This window comes from Corella eumyota, chromosome 2, assembly GCF_963082875.1.
Source record: "Corella eumyota chromosome 2, kaCorEumy4.1, whole genome shotgun sequence".
NCBI lineage: Eukaryota > Metazoa > Chordata > Ascidiacea > Phlebobranchia > Corellidae > Corella > Corella eumyota.
Window position 1 is genome coordinate 18389774 of NC_137491.1, and position 16827 is coordinate 18406600.

General features: G+C 32.7%; 3 protein-coding genes across 3 annotated transcripts in view; all 3 read left to right on the forward strand.

Moving 5' to 3' along the window:
* Positions 1–7424, forward strand: part of LOC145741811 (usherin-like) — a 49118-nt gene extending 41694 nt beyond the window's left edge. The window contains exons 67-77 of the mRNA XM_082559473.1: positions 200–458; positions 853–1044; positions 1629–1782; positions 2666–2922; positions 3232–3470; positions 3551–3768; positions 4164–4346; positions 4713–4805; positions 5286–5599; positions 5984–6202; positions 7161–7424. Coding sequence (XP_082415599.1) covers positions 200–458; positions 853–1044; positions 1629–1782; positions 2666–2922; positions 3232–3470; positions 3551–3768; positions 4164–4346; positions 4713–4805; positions 5286–5599; positions 5984–6202; positions 7161–7232 — 2200 coding nt within the window. The 3' untranslated portion in view covers positions 7233–7424. The remainder of the gene's footprint in view (positions 1–199; positions 459–852; positions 1045–1628; positions 1783–2665; positions 2923–3231; positions 3471–3550; positions 3769–4163; positions 4347–4712; positions 4806–5285; positions 5600–5983; positions 6203–7160) is intronic.
* Positions 7425–8210: 786 nt separating this feature from the next.
* Positions 8211–8968, forward strand: LOC145742594 (uncharacterized). Its single transcript, XM_082560371.1, has 3 exons — positions 8211–8336; positions 8602–8761; positions 8886–8968. Exons 1-3 carry the CDS (start codon positions 8211–8213, stop codon positions 8966–8968), a joined length of 369 nt encoding a protein of 122 aa, XP_082416497.1.
* A 601-nt stretch (positions 8969–9569) lies between these two features.
* On the forward strand, positions 9570–16413 carry LOC145744168 (ATPase family AAA domain-containing protein 3-like). Its single transcript, XM_082562288.1, has 14 exons — positions 9570–9787; positions 10261–10337; positions 10536–10637; positions 11466–11595; positions 12246–12411; positions 12794–12863; positions 13222–13434; positions 13825–13950; positions 14300–14424; positions 14495–14546; positions 14620–14690; positions 15260–15427; positions 15589–15697; positions 16136–16413. Exons 1-14 carry the CDS (start codon positions 9577–9579, stop codon positions 16277–16279), a joined length of 1764 nt encoding a protein of 587 aa, XP_082418414.1. The 5' UTR covers positions 9570–9576; the 3' UTR covers positions 16280–16413.
* The last annotated feature ends 414 nt before the right edge of the window (positions 16414–16827 follow it).

Here is a 16827-nt window from a genome sequence, read left to right on the forward strand (position 1 = left end):
GCCTTACTCAAGGGCGCTACAGAATAAGAGCAGTGGGGATTGAACCCACGACCTAATGTGTGGTGTAGCAAGTGTTCTTACCACTACAACACGCTGCCGGTTTAAAACTTATTAAAGTGGACAACTACTTGTTTAAGTTTTTTATTTTTTTTGTTCTAGTTTTCAGTTTATTTAATAAATTTTTAACTCATTTTTTCAGATATCATGATTTTGGTTTAACCGCTGGCACCGAATACACCTACACAGTCACTGCTTTTAACAAACAGGGTCACGTGATTAGCGACCCGCCTACGTCACAGACCACCGACCCTTCGACCCCGTCGGGGCTTTCCCCGCCTACCCTGTTGCCTACGTCACCGTCCAGTATCAGGGTCACTTGGGAGCCCCCGTTGAACCCAAACGGGGAGATTGTAAATTTTACCTTGTTTGTGAGGCACGTGACAAAGAAAGATCAAAAAGTAAAAAAAAAAGTTAAAAAAAAAGTTTTTTTTTTATAAATTTTAACCAAATTTAATATTTTTTTGGGTCACTTTACAGTCCTAGCTAATTCTCTCTTGTACTTTACGGTCCTAGCTAATTCTCTCTTGTACTTTACGGTCCTAGCTAATTCTCTCTTGTACTTTACGGCCCCAGCTAATTCTCTCTCGTACTTTAGGGTTCTCGCTAATTCTCTCTTGTCATTTACGGTTCTCGCTAATTCTCTCTTGTACTTGACGGTCCTAGCTAATTCTCTTTTGTACTTTACGGCCTTAGCTAATAATTATATTACTAGAGCTTATTGGTTCGTTTTTAAGAAATAACTGGCTTAAACATTCCGTTTGCAGTTTCTAAAATAACATGGTAATTTTTTAGAAATTTGACTTCACCGGCAAAGTATTCACTTTTCAAGTGCAAGGTTTGGAATATTTTCAAGAATATATTTTCTGGCTGCAAGCTTGTACGTTGTTGGGTTGTACGAACAGTGAACGAGATTTACAGAGAACGTTGGAATCGTCGCCAGCCAATCAGATGCCGCCTAGAGTGACACTCCCTTATCAAGACCAGGTTTCATTTTTTTTTAATTTTATTTAGTTAATCATTTAGATTAATTGGGCACTTTTGGGTCTTGGGTTTGAGCCCCATGGGGTCTTGGGTTTGATTCTCACTGAATTTAATGCCTATAGTGCTATATAAAAGAGTATTTGTTTTTTACTTTTATTGCACTTATAATACTATTACAAAAATTATTAACTAGAAAAATTAATAGGTTAATATTGTTTTAAGTAAGTAATAAGGTTGTAAACTGGCAGCGTGGTGTAGTGTTAAGAACACTTGCTACACCACACATAAGGTCGTGGGTTCAATCCCCACTGATATCATGCTGTAGCGCCCTTGAGTAAGGCGCTATAAGCGGTATAAACTCCTGCTGAGCCACCACTTAATCAGCAGCATAATTATCGGGCAATTTTAATCTATATTATCCAAAACTGCCACAGGCAACTCGAGACTGGGTCGGAGTAACTGATGTTAAACTATGTTTAAGTCGCACATTCTACTTCCCACATCGAGGATAAAGATATATATATACAAAAAAAAAAACTTTTTTAAAAAGTAAATTTTTTATCTAATTTTTTTTATCTAATTTTTAGGCTACTTTGGATATCACGTGGTCACCACCGAAAGAAAAAAATGGAATAATTAATTTATTCCAACTCTACAGGCGTCGTATATTGTCGACTACTTTATCAGTTGACACTCTTCAGCCTATACTACTAGCTAACTTAACAGATCACACATACACAGGTAATTTTAGATGAAAAAAAGCAAGATTTTAACAAATAGATTTTCTTGAATTTGTAACGCAAACGATTTTATGTCTGGAGCCTGTAGGTTCTAAGTGTTCTATATCATGATCTTTTGCCCTAAGTGTATTTTTGTTGTAGTGTTACTGCCTTTTATATCATGATTGGTTGCCCCGAACCTAACTAGGCCTTGCTGGGTAGCGTGTAGGTGTGTACGTATTGCAAAGTAAATTTGTAATAGTAATTTTAATGTATTTTAACGTGCTTTTATATCTGTAAAGTTGTACGTTCTAGTGTTTTAGTATTAAACCTTAAGCTTACTTGTTTTTAATAATACAAGTATTTTTTTATATATATATCTTTATCCTCAATGTGGGAAGGTCGAATGCGCGACCTAAATAGAGTAATATCAGTTACTCCGACCCAGTCTCGAGTTGCCTCTGTGGCAGTTTGGGATATTATAGATTATAATTGCCCGGTAATTATACTGCTGAATAAGTGCTGACTCAGCAGGAGTTTATATTATACCGTTTATAGCGCCTTACTCAAGGGCGCTACAGCATGAGATCAGTGGGAATTGAACCCACGACCTCTTGTGGGGTGTCACAAGTGTTTAACCACTACACCACGCTGCCGGTATAGATAACAGAGTTAGCTAAATTGATTTTAACGGTAAACCGTTAAAGCGGAGTACCTAGGCTTTTACTAAATTAGGGAGATCGTCTCGTCCTAATAAACAGTTCAGGGTGAGGGTTAAATAGTTCAGGGTGAGGGTTACATACAATTAGAACCTTTAATATACCGCCACCTGAGCGTTAGGCTAAATTACGAGACGATCAAACTTTTCTTGTAACAAAAAATTACATTTTTTGCATTTTTTTTAGATTACGATTTACAGCCTTACACACAATACCAATACAAAGTCGTATCGAGTAACAACGCCGGGAAAGCCCCTAGTCAGTGGTCGTCGCCAGTTCGAACCGGCGAGTCTGCGCCAGTCGGAATACCCGAACCTCGTTTCGACAACGTTACATCGAGATCGGTTATTGTAAATTGTGGCGAGCCGAAATTAGCCAATGGGATCGTGAGATATTATCACGTGTGGATGAGGATTGTTGACGTAATAGAGCCCATGAAAAGGGTAAATTTGTGTAAATAAATGAGGTCTTCAAAAGTTTGGTTTTTATCAGTTTATAAAAATTTCTTAAGTATAATTTATAAATTTTGGTTAAATTATTTTTGTAAATATTTTATATCAAGTCTGTTAAGTTTGCTTTAAAATTTTTAAAAATGTCTAAAGAATATAATTTAATTTTTTTTTAAATATGTAAAATTCGTAATTGTATATTAAGACAAACAATTTGCTCAATATTTAAATTACAAAGTATTAAAAAATGTTGTTAAATTAAAAAAAATTAGCCTAAAATTCTAAAAAAAATCTATTTTTAAGGTTTCAAGTGGTATAGGAACTGACCAAACAATACGAGACCTCCAAGCTTACACAACCTACGAGTTTTTACTCGAATTCTGCACTCTTGAAAAATTGTGCACCAAAGGCCCGCCGGCTGTCGTGACCACATTACCAGCGCCCCCTAGTGGCCAAGAAGCGCCCCAGTTCAGTGAAATTGGGCCCCATAATGTGACCCTAATGTGGAGTCAGCCTGCTAGCCCCAACGGGGATATTACAGGGTTAGAATTTTATTTAAAATTAATCAAACTCGGGATTTTAACAAATTTTTAAAATTAAAATAAAAATTTAATTTTTTTAGATATGAAATCGAGAAACGAAAAGCATGTCCTCCTTCTCACCAATCTTTTCCGCAAGAGTGCGCTGTTGGGTTGCCCTCGGTCGTTTACTCGGGAAAAGGTCAACGAACGATCGTAGGAAATCTACTTCCGTATACGCGCTACGCGTTTCGAGTGACGTCACATAACGAACATGGAAAGAGCGATTCTGATTGGGCGACAGTTGTAACCGGAATATCACGTGACTAATTTTAAAATTTTTTATTTCGAAATTTTTGAAACAAAAAAAATAGTTTTAATTTTTTTATAAATGGATTTAAAAAAAAAAATTTAATTTAATTAACAAAAACGAAAAGGGAAGCCCTGTTTTTGATGACGTAGAAAGTACTAGCGTGTATACATTCACTACGCTACTTGGTACTTTCTACATCACACAAAAAATATGGTAACCCTGTTTTTGATGTTCATCATTTTCCAGTTTTTTTTAAAATTAAATTGTAAGTACCACAGACATATTTTAAAGGTTCTAAAGGCATTTTGTGATTCATTGTCAACCATACTAACATGCTATATATATCACATACAAAATTGCAAAACTCTGTAACATAACACTTTTAAATATTCTTTTGTTTTTAGCTCCACAATATGTTAACCCTTTCACGGCGAGGGGCAATATCAGTTATATAGAAATCAAATGGCCAATCTCGTTTCAACTGAACGGGGAATTGTTAAAATACGAATTGAGGGATAATAATGACGTCATCACTCTTCGAACTTACTTCGATACTTCGCATGTATTTCGTAGAAAATCTTCAAAAGGTAAAATTAATATTATTTAAATGGTTGTTTTTTTACATTTATTTATCCTTGATGTAAGAAAGTCGACTTCAGGACCTAAACATAGAGTAACATCAGTTACTCCGACCCAGTCTCGAGTTGCCTGTGGCAGTTTGGAATATTATCAAATATAATTGCCGATAATTATGCTGCAGACTAAGTGCTGACTCAGTAAGAGTTTATACCGTTTATAGCGCCTTACTTAGGGGCGCTACAGCAGAAGAACACTGGGAATCAAACCAAAGACCTCATGTAATAAAGCCAAGTGTTCTGGCTACTACACCACGCTGTCTGTTAAATATAATTTTTTTTTTGTTACCAATATGTTTTTTTTTTTACTTTATTTAGTGCACAAGTTTAGAGTAACAGCTTATACAAGCGCTGGTCATTCTCAGTCGCCTACTCTAGTGTACGATACAACTAAAAACAACAACTATGGCGGTAAGTACTTTAATACATTAACATAATGAAGTCTCATGTTTAATCTTCCCTGCTTCTGTGTCGTTACGCCCTTAGGTAAGGCACTATTAAACGCTATAGACTTCTGCCGAATAAAAATTGGGCAAAATAACATATAGCCGGCAGCGTGGTGTAGTGGTAAGAACACTTGCTACACCACACATGAGGTCGTGAGTTCAATCCCCACTGCTCTCATGCTGTAGCGCCCTTGGGTGAGGCGCTATAAACGGTATGAACTCCTGCTGAGCCAGCACTTAATCAGCAACTTATAATTATCGGGCAATTATAATCTATAATATCCCAAACTGCTAAAGGCAACTCGAGACTGGATCGGAGTAACTTATGTTTCTCTATGTTTAAGTCGCGCATTCGACTTTCCCACATCCAGGATAAAGATATATACAAAAAAATCTGTATTCACGTTGTTAGATTTTTAAATTTATTTTTTTTTTACATTTTTAGATATTATTATGCCAAGCGAAATTCAAACGAATAACAACGACACCATAAACCCTAACATTAGTACCGCGCAAATGCCATTCTATAAAAACATTTGGTTCGTTATTTCGATGGCTATCTTAGTCATAATTATCTTGTTTCTATTGATCTGGATTGCGTTTCGCCGAATGGGTCGATCGGAAAATTTTGACCATCAGAGGTCGCAATTAAAGTTGAGTGATAGTCGAAGGACGCCACCGCGCGGCAATCTGATGTTAGGAATGACACCTTTACCTCCTTACCGAAGTGATGGAAGCATTTATAACTATAGTGTTCATGTAAGTTCTATCTCCAAACAAACTGTTAAAAGCAAATCTTTTTAACTTTTTTTTTTGTAAATATCTTTATCCTCGATGTAGAAAAGTCGAATGCGCGACTTAAACATGGAGTAACATCAGTTACTCCTACCCAGTCTTGAGTTGCCTGTGGCAGTTTGGGATATTATATAGATTATAATTGCCCGGTAATTATGTTGCTGATTAAGTTCTGGCTTAGCAGGAGTTCATACCGTTTATAGCACCTTACTCAAGGGCGCTACAGCATGAGAGCAGTGGAGATTGAACTCACGACCTCATGTGTGGTGTAGCAAGTGTTCTTACCACTACACCACGCTGCCGGTCTGTAAACTGAATATCATAACTAAAAAAATCGTTTTATTTTAGAGCTGTCCAGTTGATTCAAAACCAAATCCACGCGGTAAAATGAACCGTTCTTATTCTGCCGAGTCCTTACATAAAAGCGGTCATCTGATTGGTCAGGACATCAGCTTCGACGACGACTTTCTACGCGCAAACGACCAATGGGAGCGCGTGTCGTCATTTGACGACGACGCTTATATGAGGAGATTGTCGAGGGCGGGAGATAGCGGAATGATAAGCAATGTAAGTATGAGAAAATCGCCTTTTTTTGAGGACGAGGCTAGCGCGAATTTTAGGGTCCGAATCCCGAGACATCGTTACCCCCAAGATCGAAATATTCGTTTCGAAAACGACAGACGACGGTTATCGCTACGTTACCCTTCGCGGATCAACGATGACGACTTTGATGACGTTTCATTCGATGACGCAGGCTCTGACGTACATCTGACGTCACGAATGCACAAACAGAAGGAGTTGCCGTACGCGTTGCCGAATAAACACAGATTTAAACCCAGAAGACCGTCTAATGTTGATACAGATATTCCATTGACGTATTACTACAAAGAAAATGGTCCTTACACGATGATATAATTGTGTTTTATTATCTTAAAAGGGCCATAGCCAGCAGTAATTTTATAAAACGTAAGAAACTGTGAGGTGTCCATGTTAGGCATGCTTGTTATATGTGTTGTTAACGCATGCAAAAATTAAAAAAAAAAATAAATAATTTTTACAAATATTGCAGGTAGTAACCTAATTTATGTATACTTGTTGTAAAATTATTTAAATCAGGGATCGGTAACCTTTTTCGCACTGCGGACCGATTTAAAACTAAATTTTTTTCGCGGACCAGTTTTGAAAAAACCACAATATTCACCAATATAAATGATTAAGTTTAAAGGAATTCATTTCCTCATTAAATCGATGATTAACATTTTTGAATGTTTTTAAGACAAAATAAGCTTACAAATCAAAAAATAAGCACGTTTCTGCTGCAACTTTGTTCAACCTTTGTTACATTTTAAACTTACCAAAAATTGTATATGAATATAAGACATGCATGAGCTATATTTAAGGACCTAAATTTGTGGCCAATCTATGTCTTGTATTTAGTCCTTCTGTTAACACTTGGTTCAAGAGTAAATAATATAAAATTAAAGCTTTAAAATTTAGATTTTTTAACCAATTTTTCTTTTTTTAGTTTGCTGAAAACGACTTCGATCCTTACTCGTCGCCGAAACAACTTCTCACACTTGTGGATACTCATTTATGACGTAATAATAGACATTTATGACGTGTAGTTTGTTTATTTTTAGCTTTTCATTTTTATTTTGTTTAATAAAAGTAATATATATGTATAAGAGTTTTTTTGCAATACCAAAATCAGTTTGGCTTCTGTTAGTATAGAGCCTTAAACTATACTATCTAGACATTTTCAATCAATGAAATGTCAAAGGCGCTACAGCATGAGATCAGTGGGGATTGAACCCGCGACCTCCTGTGTGGCGTAGCAAGTGTTCTTACCACTACACCACGCTGCCGGTTTTTTATGATTTTAGAAAGATTATTTTTTAGTATTCTTTAAAATGCCTAAAATTGTCAATAGTAAATGTAGTTTCCTAAGACATTATTACTGTTTTTTGTTAAATAGAATTGGCAAAAATCAAAGCACGACAAGAAAACTATAACAATCTTCATAATTTTGTTAAATTTTAAACCCTTTTATTTATGAATTTATAGATATGTAGCTTAAGAGTCAAAAATACTAAATTTGAAATTTTTCTAGCAACATTTTTAATAAATTTTTATCAGTAACGTTATTAAATTAATTTGGAGAAAATGTATAATCGATATAATTGATATCTCTTAGACGTAGAAAAACAACGTCACCAATGTTTATAAAGATGTCAGGATAGTATGAGAATGCAAATTTTCAAGTAGTTTGTCTTTAAATAGAATTTCTAGCAATATCTTTTATATAGTAATAGCTTTTAAATTACATATTCTAATAACTGGCTAATATAGCTTTAGATGAAATACTACAATAATTATTTTTTTGTTTTTCAATAACAACATATGGACAGTTGATTAAATAATTACAATATTATGTATATAGTCCCAAATTTAGCCCAACTATAGATAATTTCGCCTTTCAAAAACCTATAAATTCGGTCCAAAATTTCATATTGTCATCAGTTCTTAAACATTTCAGTTCAAGTAGTAGAGATACCAACAAAAACCAAGAATCAAAATGAAGATTGTTTTTATGATGATTTCATGTCTTGCCCTCGTGTCGGCCAACTCAATTGCAACTAACGAAGAAACAGAAATATTGAGGGTACGTATTCATGTAGAACAAAGAGATCACTGTATAGTTGTTAATTTTAGTTTAAGCATAAGTTTGACATTTTTATACGTACTCTAAATTAACGCATACAACCGTATAAATACTGGCTAAGCCAACACTTAATCAATAGCTTTTTAAATTATAAATCTAATGATCTATAATATCCCAAACTGCCAATACCATTGGAGTCTGGGTTGGGGTAACTGATGTTACTCTACGTTTAGGCTGTGAAATCGACCTTCCCACTTCGAGGATAAATAAAATTAAAAAACACGCGATTTTTTTATTTCGACAGAGAATTGAATTCTCTGAGGCAGCAAGGGTTGAATTGAAGCAGGCTGCGTTGCTAGCTGTTGAGTTCTTGTGTGTTAAAGAGCAAGTCATGCCTGAAATTATGAATACTGTCTGTGCTAGGGCTATGAGATCTAGTTATGGACAACGTTCTGCTGGAGACGGTAAGAATACCAAAATCATATTATACATGTTATTACCTTGCCGTTTTAATCCGTTTTAGGTTTAAAAACTGATACTAATATTTTTAATGCTTTTTTAATGTTTTAAACAATTTAAATTTTACAGTTTCGATAGGAAGTTATGCTTGCACTGACTGCGGTATTGCTGATCCAATATGCTACAGCGCCTGTCCGCAATTTTTAATATAAAGCGGTCAAATCAAGCAACGGAACTGAAATTTGGAAATGAATTTGCATTTTATTAATTAATTTGTGTTGTTTTTCAATAATAAATATTAACTAATCAATTTTTTGTTTGATACTTATTTGAGGATAACCATAAATAGTAAACAGATGAAAAGATGTGAAAATAAACAAGCAACGCACGTGAAAAATTTTAACATTAAAAATGATTCAATATCGGTTACTAAGGTGAAAGAGTTGAATAGCGTAACTAAATTTCTCAAAAAATGTTATTATTTTAAATATTATTTAAGGCATTTTTTGTTTAAGTACCGGTTATGCTATTGAGAAAGTGTTAAATTTAATTCCAAATGGTAAACGGTCAATTAAATATTGTTTTTTTTGCAAATTTCGACATTTTTTAAAAGCCAGCACAAACAGCAAAGTTAGTTTTCCACTGGGTTAGGTTATATATGTAAATGTATTAGGTATTTATTACTTTAAAGTACTTAGTATTAAACGTTTCGGCGTTTATGTTAGCTTTTAAAATAACGATTAAAAATTAAGATTTATATTTAAAAAAACGATTTTATATACTGGTCTACTTCAAATTTTAGATATATTTTAAACTAAAAATGGATGGCTCCATACTAGGTAAATTTTTCGGGACTTCCGGGCCCGAAATCCCGGAAATAAAACTTGACCCATCTCAAATTCCTGCCCCTCCGACCCCTCCTGAGGATAAATCAAAAGATGTGAAAAATAAACCGGGAGACAAATGGTCAAATTTTGATCCAACTGGTCTAGAAAGAGCTGCTCAAGCTGCAAAAGAATTAGACAGATCAAGTAATATTGTTTAATATTTAACTTTATTATATTTGCAAAGTCTACATTTTACTTTATTATATATTTTTTTGTTTACTCAATCTAGGTAAAATTTATGTAAATTTAATACAAACATGGTTACATGCCAACATATCGGCAGCATGGTGTAGTGGTTAGAATACTTGCTACACCACCATGAGGTCGTGGGTTTAATTCCCACTGCTCTCATGCTGTAACGTCCTTGAGTAAGGCGCTTTAAACAGTATGAACACCTGCTGAACCAGCACTTAATCAGCAGCATAATTATCTGGCAAATATAATCTATAATATTCCAGCCACGGGCAACTCTAGACTGAGTCAGAGTACTGTTGTTGCTCTATGTTTAGGTTGTGCATTCGACTTTCCCACATCGAAGATAAATTATATACAAAAAAATATTGAATGTTGGTATATATATAGCCAGCTATTTTAAATTATGTTTTAACTTGTTTTAGAAAATGCTAAAGAAGCTCTTGAGTTGTCGAGAATGCAAGAACAAACTAAACAAATTGAATTTCAAGGCAGAGTAAAAGTAAATGACCACATTTCTTTAACTGATTTTTGTTTAATTTACTAAGTTAAAACTGTATTTGAATTGTACATTTCTAGTAAATAGCCCATCTAATTTTATAATTTATCATCTTTTCAGTATTTTTTAAAGATTGTTTGTCTAAAAACAAGTTTGTAAGATGTTATTACCTAACTTTATCTTGAATTTAATTAAAAAAAGGAATATGAAACAACTGTTGAACATATCAAAATGGATCAAATTAAACAACAAGGAGAAGAAAGGAGAAAAAACATGGGACAAGAAGCTAAGATAAAGAAAGAGGTAAACGGTTATTTAAATTAGATTCAAAAAATCTTATAAATTGTTTATGTTGTGTTGTAATATTTATTACTTTTATTAAAATGTGGGTATATATACAGGGTACAAATTAATCTTTAAAAATTGGTTCGCTAAAAATAAGGTCGCATTTTTAAAGCAATAATTAGGACTAAGTCGTGATCTTCATTTTTTTTATAACACTCTATGTCCCGAGTTGCATTTTTTATTTGTAACGTATTGTTAAACAATTGTTAATAATTTTTGGCACAAAAAACGTGTGATTTAATTACTTCAAGGCTGTGTTATGTATTTAAAAAATTGTGCAACAACTAAACGAACTGCGAATGTAAAATTTACACATTGCCAAAACATGAAAAGTAATTGTTGTTAAATGCTCTATAGTAATCTACAATCACGCAGGATTACGTTGATGTGATTAAATTAGTTCGAAACTGGGTTAAGATAGCTTCGTAAAAAATATATAAATATACAATAGTGTTTTATTATCACTTGAACCATTTTAAGTTGATTCGTTATTTCTAATATATTAGTAAAAAACGATTCGCTATTTTTAAAAAACGATTTGCTTTTAGCGAACAGCGACCCGTTATTTCGTTCCTGATATATATATGATATTAACTTTTCATTTTAATGTGCATTTATCATATTTTTATTTTGTTTTATTTAAAACTTTATTTTAAAGCATTTATGTAATTTTTTTAAGTTATTATTTACTTTCCTTTAAAATTAGTTAATATCTAAACCTTTTTATGTTTTTTATATGAAGTTTGCAGTTTAAAATTTATATATAAATTAAATTTTTATTTTCAGCAAGCGGAGTATCAGGACATATTAGCTCGCCGTCGTTATGACGACCAACTCAAACAACAATCGGCAATGAACGACGATAATTTAAAGAGACAAGAAGAATCTGTTCAAAAACAAGAACAAATGAGAAGAGGTGGGTTAAATGCTTTTTATTCATTAGCTAAATGTCTGCTCTAAGGGTGCAACTTTTTATGTTTTTTTTTTTATTAAGAGAAGTGGATTGATTAAGTCATGTTCAAGCGATCTGTAAATAATTAAATTATATTTATTCTCGATGTAGGAAGGTTGACTTCATGACTAAAATATAGCGTAACATCAGTTACAATTTGGGATATTATGGATTTAGAATTCTCTGTAAATATGCTGCTGATTAAGGGCTGGCTCAGCAGGAGTTTATTTTGTTTATAGTGCCTTACTCAAGGGTGCTATACCATGGAAGCATTGGGGATCGAACCTAAGACCTCATGTAGTGAACCAAGTGTTCTGACCACTACACCATGCTGCTAGTAAAGTTCAGGCACATGGGACTAGAAATTAGTGTGCCACTGGTTATGCTCAAACTCAGAGCTTGCCTACTAAATTTTAAACCTAAACTGAATAAATTAAATTTTTAAAAATCAACATATATATATATAAATTTTTTATGTGATTATAATTGTCTATTTTAGTATAATATATCATTTAAATATTTCTTTGTTTTTTGCAAATTTGTTCTAGTCATATCATAATTTTAGAGAATCTGACTATTTCTCAAATAAATAAAAACTGTTTTAACTTTTACAGCTACTCTTGAGCATGAAATGAAGTTAAGGAGAGATAATGAGATGGCAAGAGCTGAAGCAGAGGCGGTTGCTCGAGCTAAAGCTGATCGACAAAACAAAGATATTAGAAGGGAAGAAATTAAACTTCAAGCTGCAGAACAAAGACAAACGGTGCTCGAATCTATCAAGTAAGTTTGTTGTTCTTTCATATTTAGTGATTATTTGTAAAAACTTGTATATATTTATATCTGAAAATTTTTGATATTTTTAATACAAATTTTGTATTTTGTTTTATTTTTTTTTTAATATTTTTGTGTAAAAAGGTTGTTTTTAAAAATTTTTATTATATTTCTTTCAAATATTAGGTTAATTATTTGTAATAAATATATTTATATATCTTCTAAATTTTATAACACATATTTTGTATACATATATATATGCTTATTTGATTTTATTTTTGTTTAGTTATTTTTGTTAAACAATATTTGTATTTTTTTTTAATTTAAATCAATTTAAAAAACTTTTTGACTGGCATTAAATAATTTATTAAAATCTTATTTAAATATTTAGAACTGCAGGAACTGTGCTTGGAGATGGAGCAAAAGCTTTCTTAAGTGATTGGGATAAAATAACGGCAGCTGTACGTCACAATTTTATTTAATATAAAAAACTTATTTTAGTTTGTTAAAAGTTTTTTAATTAAATCCAATTTTTTTGTATTTATGTCGAGTAACATCAGTAACCCCGACCCAGTTTCCAGTTGTCTTTGACAGTTTGAAAAAATATTGATTATAATTGCCCGATAATTAAGCTGCTAATTAAGTGTTGGCTCAGCAGAAGGTTTTACTGTTTATAATGCCTTGCTCAGGGGCAATAAAGCATGAGAGCAGTGGGGATCGAACCCAGGGCCTCATGTTGTAAAGCCAAGTGTTCCAACCATCTTACCACGCTGCCGGTTAAACTAAAAAAAATTACAAATATATTTAACATTTTTTTAGGCTATTGGTTTATCATTAGCAGCGGCTGGCATATATACTTCTAAAAACGCAATCGGGGTTGTGGCTCGATATATTGAAGCAAGGTTAGGTAAACCATCTCTAGTTCGGGAAACAAGTCGTTTTACTTTATTGGAAACCCTGAAACATCCAATTATAACGACTAGACGGTTTTTGAGTAAACCGGAAGATGCATTAAAGGGAGTTGTTTTAAAAGTAAGTTTTTGTTTGTAATTAGCTTGAATATTTTAATAAAACTTTTGGATCACTTGTAATTTGCAGTTCTTGCAAAAAATTAGGATTATGATATACAAAAGTGAGCCGTTTAAAAAAGAATTATCAACGACTGTTAAGTACAAGAAAAAAATAGCATGTATCATATTCATAAAATTCGAGACAGAATCAGTGAGGATTGAAAAGTACTAGAAAGAATTAGTAAGAATCGTAAAATCTGAAAGACAATTAATTAGCAAGGACCATTTAGTATGAAAAAAAATTAGCAGGTACTGTAAAGTAAAAGAGTTTTTAAAAGGACAATAAAGTACAAGTGATTCAAATTTTTTTATTTTTTGGTTGCATTTTTAACAACATTATTTTGATGACTAGCCGATATTAGAAGAACGTGTCCGAGATATTACCATAGCAACTAGGAACACAAAAAGGAACAAAGGAGTCTACAGAAATATTCTTTTACACGGACCTCCTGGCACGGGAAAAACTCTATTTTCAAAAGTAAGATTTCAGTGTTTTTAATCAAATAAGATTGTAATTATTTTGATGGTTTTTATCCTTGATGTAGTTAGGTCGATTTCACAACCTAAACTTAGAGTAACAACTGTTACCCCGACCCACGTTTGAGTTGTTTTTGACAGTTTAGGATATTATAAATTATAATTGCCTGATAATTAAGCTGCTAAATAAGTGCTGGCTTATAAATTGATACTATTTATAGTGCCTTACTAAAGGGAATCGAACTCCTGGCCTCATGTATTGGAGCAAGTGTTCTGACTATTACACCACGCTGCTGGTGTATTGACTAATGACAATTTTTGTTTTATGTTTTGATACTTTATTCAACTAGAAACTAGCTATGCACTCGGGGATGGACTTCGCCATTATGACAGGAGGAGACGTTGCTCCAATGGGAAGAGAGGGAGTGACTGCAACTCATAAAATGTTTGATTGGGCTAACAGCAGTAGAAGAGGGTAAAATTTTTTTCGGATTTTTTTCTTAAAAAATTATTTTTTGAAATTAATTTTTTTTAACATTTTTTAGATTGCTATTATTTGTTGATGAAGCTGATGCATTCCTAAGAAAACGAGCAACTGTAAGTTTTATAAAAAATAATTTCCAAAAATTTAAAAAATTTTTTTTAATTATTTATATAATTTTTTTTGTAGGAAAAAATTAGTGAAGATTTAAGAGCTACTTTGAATGCGTTTTTATATAGAACTGGTGACCAATCAAACAAGTATGTATTTATTTTCTATTTACTTAAGTATGTAGTAATCTTGTTATATGTACTTTATATAGTTTACATAATTTGTGTAGCTGTATATTTATATATAGTTAAAAAAAAACTTTTTACAATTTGGTTTTTGTATTTTTAAAAAGTTTTAAATATTATGTGTACCTTTAGGTACGTATACAAGCTACAAATGTTAAGTTAGTAATAGAGTATACTAATACACTAAAAGTTATCACGGAATATTTTTCAAAATAAATATCAAAAAAGGTCTGGAGGCATGATGTAGTGGTTAAAACACTAAGGTTAACTACATATCATGTTTTTATTCGTCATTGCTTACTTGCTGTAGCATTTTTAGGCATGCCAAGTTTAAAAACCAATTTATAGGTTTACTATAGGCCAATTATAACATAACAATAATATCACAAACTGCCAAAGTCAACTCAAAACTTGGTTTTAGGTAACAAATGTTACTCTACGTTTAGAATGAAAAACAGTCTTTCCACATTCCGAATCAAGGATATATGTATTTAAATATGTAATTTACAAATCAACAAATATTTTTTTCTTAGATTTATGATGGTATTAGCCAGTAATCAACCTGAGCAACTGGATTGGGCAATTAACGATAGAATCGATGAAATTGTTGAGTTTGATTTACCAGGGGAAGAAGAAAGAGAAAGATTAGTTCGACTTTATTTCGATAAATATGTCCTCGAACCTGCTCTAGACTCAAAACAGTAAGTTTAACATTAAAGCTAAAATATTTATTTTTTTTGTATATATCTTTATCCTTGATGTGGGAAGGTCGAATGTGCAACCTTAACATAGAGTTACAGCTGTTACCCCAACCCAGTCTTGAATATAAAGCTACATGCAATAAAAATGTTTTTTTTTATAGACGTTTAAGATTGGGTGATTTTGATTTTGGACCAAAATGTAGCGAAATAGCAAAGCGAACTGAAGGAATGTCTGGCAGAGAAATATCGAAATTAGCTGTAGCCTGGCAGGTAATCTATGAAGAACATTTATTTTGTTTATATCTTTATCCTCAATGTTGGATATTATAGATTATATTTGACCGGTAATTATGCTGCTGATTAAGTGCTGACTCAGCAGGAGTTCATACCGTTTATAGCGCCTTACTCAAGGGCGCTACAGCGTAAAAGCAGAAGGGATCGAACCCAAGACCTTATGTAGTGTAGAAAGTTTTCTGACTACTACACCACGCTGCCTGTTTAAGTCAATATTTAAGATATTATTTTTTTTACACCAAACTAAGGTAAACTTTGCTCAATATTATATTTTTGCCTTTAGAATATAATATATTTTTATGTAAAGTAATATCAATACCACCAGCAAATTTTAATTAGAGAGTTTGTAGGACAAATTAATTCTTACTAAGTATCAAAAGACACTTGTTATAGTACTTTGGTTTTTCTACACAGGCTTTAGGTTATGCTTCAACAGAAGGAACACTCACTGAACAGATGATAGACGACCGCGTCAGTGATGCAGTAGCTCAACACAAACTTAAAATGGATTGGTCCAAAAATAACGAATTTGATTCAGTATCGTTGAACAAGGTCTGATGACGTCATGACCATGTGATTCGAATTAGGAAAATTAATTATGTGTGTTAGCTTTACGTACACTTCAAGTATAATTAAGGGTTGGATCGTAGCATACGGTTACCCAACTTACAATAAAATGTTTTCTTTTCTATGCTAAACAGTTGTTTAATATATAAGACGTAGGCGAAGTTAAAAAAGACTTTTTAAAAAGTGTATGGTCACGTGATTGGCTTGCAGTAATCACGTTACTATTTTCTTTATTGGTCATGTGACTGGCAACTGGCTATCAGTGACCACGTGACTTTTCTCTAGTAGTCACGTGTCTTTTTCCGGAAGAAAAAATTCTTAACCACAATTGATCAAATAGGTAACGTAACGTTATAGTGACTTCATATTTGTATGTGGCTTACTACATATGACGGTGTGAATTTCTCGTACATTCACATTAAGTTTCAGTGGCCATTGGAATACTAACATGACTTCCAATATAAAGGTAAGTAAAATCAATTCTTAACGGTCCTTTTCAAATGCGTGCATTTTTTATTTTTGATGCGATTTAGTTCGTG